The following is a 4,726-nucleotide window of genomic DNA, read 5'->3' on the forward strand; positions in this document are numbered from 1 at the left end:
AAGCTTTCTCAGGGCCATGTTCAGTGTAAGAGCAGAGAGAGTCTCACCTGAGGATGATCTCCTCAGACTGAGTTACCATACACCTATCTTCACATTCTAGTCATGTCAAGGCTTCCCACTTATTTCAGTTTGCTCCCATGATGTGAGTCTTTTACTAAATGCCCAAACCCAAGTGAGATTACATGGTCCAGAGTGGAGGAAGGTACAGTCCAAACCTTGTTGTCTTAAGATATGCAGAGAATAATAAACCCCACCGTCTTCTAGGAGTCAAAAACATTACTTACTGTTTACTTGGACGTCCAAAATGGCCCATTCTGATTTCAAATCCTCAGATATGGTTCGTAAGGTGTAAATCCCTGTGTCTTTCTGTGTGACATTCAAGAGCAACAGGGATCCATCATTGCATATTGTCACTCTATCATTATATGCATGCCCAATCATGCTTGAGTTGGTTATGAATGAATGGCTTGCTACCTTAACATGATCAAATGGGTGTACTCCTTTGTGCCAGAAAAAGGACTGAAGCTTCTCTGGCAAATTATAAACCATAAGAAAAATATTACCATTTTCATTAACAGTAGGTGGCACCAACTCAATTGTGAGCTGAGAAGGGGTAAGATGCTTCTTGTAGCCTAAAAGTGGGCCTAGATGAAAAACAAAACAAAACAAAACATCAAAATTGATTCCACTACATTTCATGGGAAGAAGCATTTCTAAGTTCTTAGCATGTGGGTCCCTTATTCAGCCTGGTTGTTTGTGAGCAAGTGACTATCCTGCTTAGTAGAGTACAGCAACACAAATTCCATGCCGTCAGTACCCTTGACCTTCTGTATGAGTTAGTCCTCTCATCTGTCTGTATGACTCACCCTTCACTGGTCTTAGATGTCTGGTCAGACACAAAGTGTGTGAAAGGGGGTGCCTCCCTGAGCATTTTCTTCAACAGAAACTGGGTCTACACACTGACATATTTTGCATTGTACATTTTATGGTACATTTTTATGCCTTTGCTCATATTTGTTGCCATCCAGTAGAAGACTTTTTGGCCTCACATCGGTCTGATAATTTCCAAAGTCCAAATGCCTAGAACAGGGCTCAGTGAAAAAGTGAATGAGTGTTTAGATGAATATGTGTTCCAGGTCACTGTATATCCATGCATCAAGTTACCAAAATCTCAGGTTCTAAGCTAAGTATAATTTCCATACCACAATTTAATTTGTTTTTCTTGACTCTTTGCATTGAGAAGGTAACATGCACTCAAGCACGTATCAGTGTATAGGTGAATGGGTACATGCTACAGTATCTCTGTGTAGGTCAGAGGACAGCTTTGCTGATGCAGTTCTTTTCTTCCACCATGAGGAATATGAAGATTTAATCCAGGTCATATAAGATGACAGCAATTGTCCATATCGACTGTATCATCTCACACCTTGCTTTTCATTTGAAAAGTCATCATAGTTGGGAATATTAGATTTCAAAATATACTTCCTAAGGTAATGAATGAACTTGATAAATGGACAGTTCAACTTTTCTCTCACCATCCTACCATTCCTATTCAGAGAAACCCTCAGTTTCCACTGAAGCCCTTATGCTCTCCAGGAGACTCCAGACAATCACTCATCTCACCTCCTCATACATAGGAACAGGGAATGGTGTAAGCACCTGTAGCAGGATGTCCTGCAATGTGTGTACATTTGCATGGAGTTTAAAGAATCAGCTCCACAGTCTCTGATGTATGCTCTGTTCTCCCTCTTTGGAAAATACCTTCATGCCCAGCAGTGCCTATGAGCCTTGTTGCTCTGATATCAGCCCTGCTGTCCTCCCTTAATCTGAGCTGAGTCTATGACAGAGGTCTGGATCCAGGGTCACTAAGATCCTATAGTTTCCCCATCTCTTTCTCAACCTAGGTGCAGGTTTTGTTGGCCCAAGGATCTGTGTTGAGACAGACATCCTTGTCTGAGTTACTCAGCACAAGTCTTCCTCTCTGCTGGTTCAGACAAGTGAGGGATTCTCTTCCATGAAAGTTTGTCTCCATAATGCATGTCCTGAACTAAATCTTCAAACCACAACATAGAGATACAATGCAGAGGGGAGGTAGATTAAGTTCAGGCCTGACACTCCTCTGAATGTACAATGTATAACAAAATTCACAAAAAAATAGACTTACTGTATACAAAGAATTCTGCACGTGTTATTTCAGATTTTGAGGTTGTTTTAACTATTTGTAGGGTGTAGTACCCTGAGTCTTTTCTGGTGACACTCTTGATCAGCAGAGATCCATTGCTGAGTACAGTCACTCTACCACTGTGTGAAGGTCGCACCACACAAGACTTGGTAGCAATCACATATCTTACAATTTCATGATTCTTGAGTGTTGTAACTCCTGTGTACCAGGAAAGAGCATGAACATTCTTCGGCAGGTTATGCACAAAAAGAAGAACATTTTCCCCTTCAGCAGCAATGGATGGCACCGATTCAATGGTGAACTGGGCAGCAGTGGGAAGGAGCCAGGAGGTTAAAAGGGAGACTAGAAGAGAATAAAGAAATTCTGTGAACATTGGGATCTCTATGTTTGATGTAAAGATGAGATTTGTGACTTGAGAGGACATGCTCATCATTTAACACAGCTGGGCAGGTGAAGATGGGAATCACTGAACTTGGAAGGGGTGAGCAACATAACCTTTGCTTCATAAGTATCCCTGAACCTCTTCCTGTCTTTGTAAGGAACTGTCTTATTGGATATCTTAAAGGTTCCCCACACTGCCTCAGCTTCCTCCTCACATTCTAATTACTTGGGCTGAGATGATGTCTCCTGTTACTTCTTACTCTAGAGATTGTCACTCTCTTTTTTTCCTTTTTTCTGTTCTTGCTGTCATTCAAGTTCTTTGATTCTACTTCTAGATGGTCACTCTGGTCTAATTTACAGTCCATTAGTCTAGGGCTTTATTAAAACCAACATGAGACTGACATTTTTGGAAGGTCCAAAACTAATAAAGGCTTGTATATATTTGGATGAGTAGAAGAATGCCTGTGTCATAACTATGCATATCCAGGAGCATATTTACAAAATGCTAAAAATATGAAGCTAATTAAACCTTAAGTACTAGATTTTTGTAAAGTTTGTATTGTGGGGGAGGTGAATGCTTACATATGTGTGCACAAGTGTGCATTTGTGTATAGGTGAATGTATACACAGCATATACATGGAAGTCAGACATCTTGTATGTGCTGGGAATTGAACTGATATCTTAGGTTTGGCAGCCAGCAGCATTGACATTAAGTCATCTCAGTGACTCTCCCTAGTTTGGCTTGTAATTGGACAGTAACTCTCTCATGCCTGGGAACATCAGACTTCATAATATAGTGGTCCATGAGATTAACTTGGAATAAAAAAACAATGGTTCTGTTTCTCCATTATACTATCTTGTGTCACATTTTGCTGTGGATTGTCTGCCCCTGTCTGTGTCCTATTCCCAAAATCCCTGTGTCTACCCCAAAGTTCTTGTCCCATTCAAAGACTTCAGTAAGGCTCAGAGCTCCCCTTCTCCCATTCAGTGACAAAGAGTGGCCTCCTCACCTGTGAGCAGGAGCCCCTGCCAGGATGTACAGTCTTTACAGGAAAGTACAGCAGAGCCCATCATGGCTGCTGCCACCTGCTCTGTTCCTCCTCTGTGAAAAGCTTCAGCTCCTGTGCTGTTTCCACACTCTTCTCTCCTGTCAATTCTGCTGTCCTTCGTCCCTTTTATCTGAGTCTCCTCCCAGGTAGGAGCCACTCTTGGACTTATATGGGATGGTGACATTTTCTGTGCACAAAACACACCAGTTTATTTTCCCCTATCTTCTGTCGCCTACATGTCTCCTCTTTCCCCTCATTATGTCTCAGTCCACCAGACTGCACATTGAGCAAGAAAGCTGATAAGTGTCCTCAGGCCCTTTTATGTCCTTATTTGGACATATGGTGCTGTGGGAATTTACATACAAACATAAATCTTGTAGGATACAAGTAAAAATGCTTCATACTCTTCCCAGAAGTCAGATTGTTCTTTCTATTGCTATGATAAACACCCTGATCAAAAGCAGCTTAAGTCAGTGAAGAATTTACAGGCCTGACTCAGAGGTCAAATCAACTATTGAGGGAAGTCAAGGTACACATAAAAGATAAGCATCTGAAATCAGAACCTGAAAAGTAGAACAGTTTAATGGATCATTCACTGGTACTCTTTCTCTTTTATGTCCCTCTCTGTATGTCTCTGTTGCTTTGTTTCTGTCTGTATCTGTACCACTGTCTCAGGCTTGGTGTTTATTTTTCTCCCCCTCCCTTTCTCTCTCTTCTCTCCTCTCCTCTCCTCTCTTATCTTCTCTTCTCTTCTTCTCTTCTCTCTCTTTCTCTCTCTTTTTCCATCTCTCTCTCTCTCAGTCTTTGCATTTCTGTCTCTGTTTCTTTCTCTCTGTGTATCTGTCTCTCTGTCTTTCTCTGTCTGTCTTTGTCTATCTCTGTTGCAATCTCTGTCTGCCTCTGTATCTCTGTTTTTCTCTGTCTCTCTGTCTCTCTCTGTCTCTTTCTATCTCTCTCTCTCTTCTTTTTCTCCTTTCCCTTTCAGGGATACATGAATCACTATCTTTCTCAGACAACCAAGAATCACCTAAGTAAGTATAGCACCATCCACAGTGGCCTCTACCCTCTTACTTCAATAAAGACACTCAAGAGAGTCCTCCACAGATGTCATCA

At 41.5% G+C, this 4,726-nt stretch overlaps 1 protein-coding gene across 1 annotated transcript; it reads right to left on the bottom strand.

The window, feature by feature from the left end:
* Window positions 1-276: 276 nt before the first annotated feature.
* On the bottom strand, window positions 277-3,638 carry LOC308413823 (cell adhesion molecule CEACAM3-like; the record flags this gene model as incomplete). Its single annotated transcript, XM_080908924.1, has 3 exons — window positions 277-644; window positions 2,165-2,524; window positions 3,575-3,638. The coding sequence occupies 3 exons, from the start codon at window positions 3,636-3,638 to the stop codon at window positions 277-279; spliced, it is 792 nt and encodes a 263-aa protein (XP_080765050.1).
* Window positions 3,639-4,726: the final 1,088 nt, after the last annotated feature.

This window comes from Micromys minutus (genome assembly GCF_963924665.1).
Source record: "Micromys minutus genome assembly, chromosome: 32".
Classification (NCBI taxonomy): domain Eukaryota; kingdom Metazoa; phylum Chordata; class Mammalia; order Rodentia; family Muridae; genus Micromys; species Micromys minutus.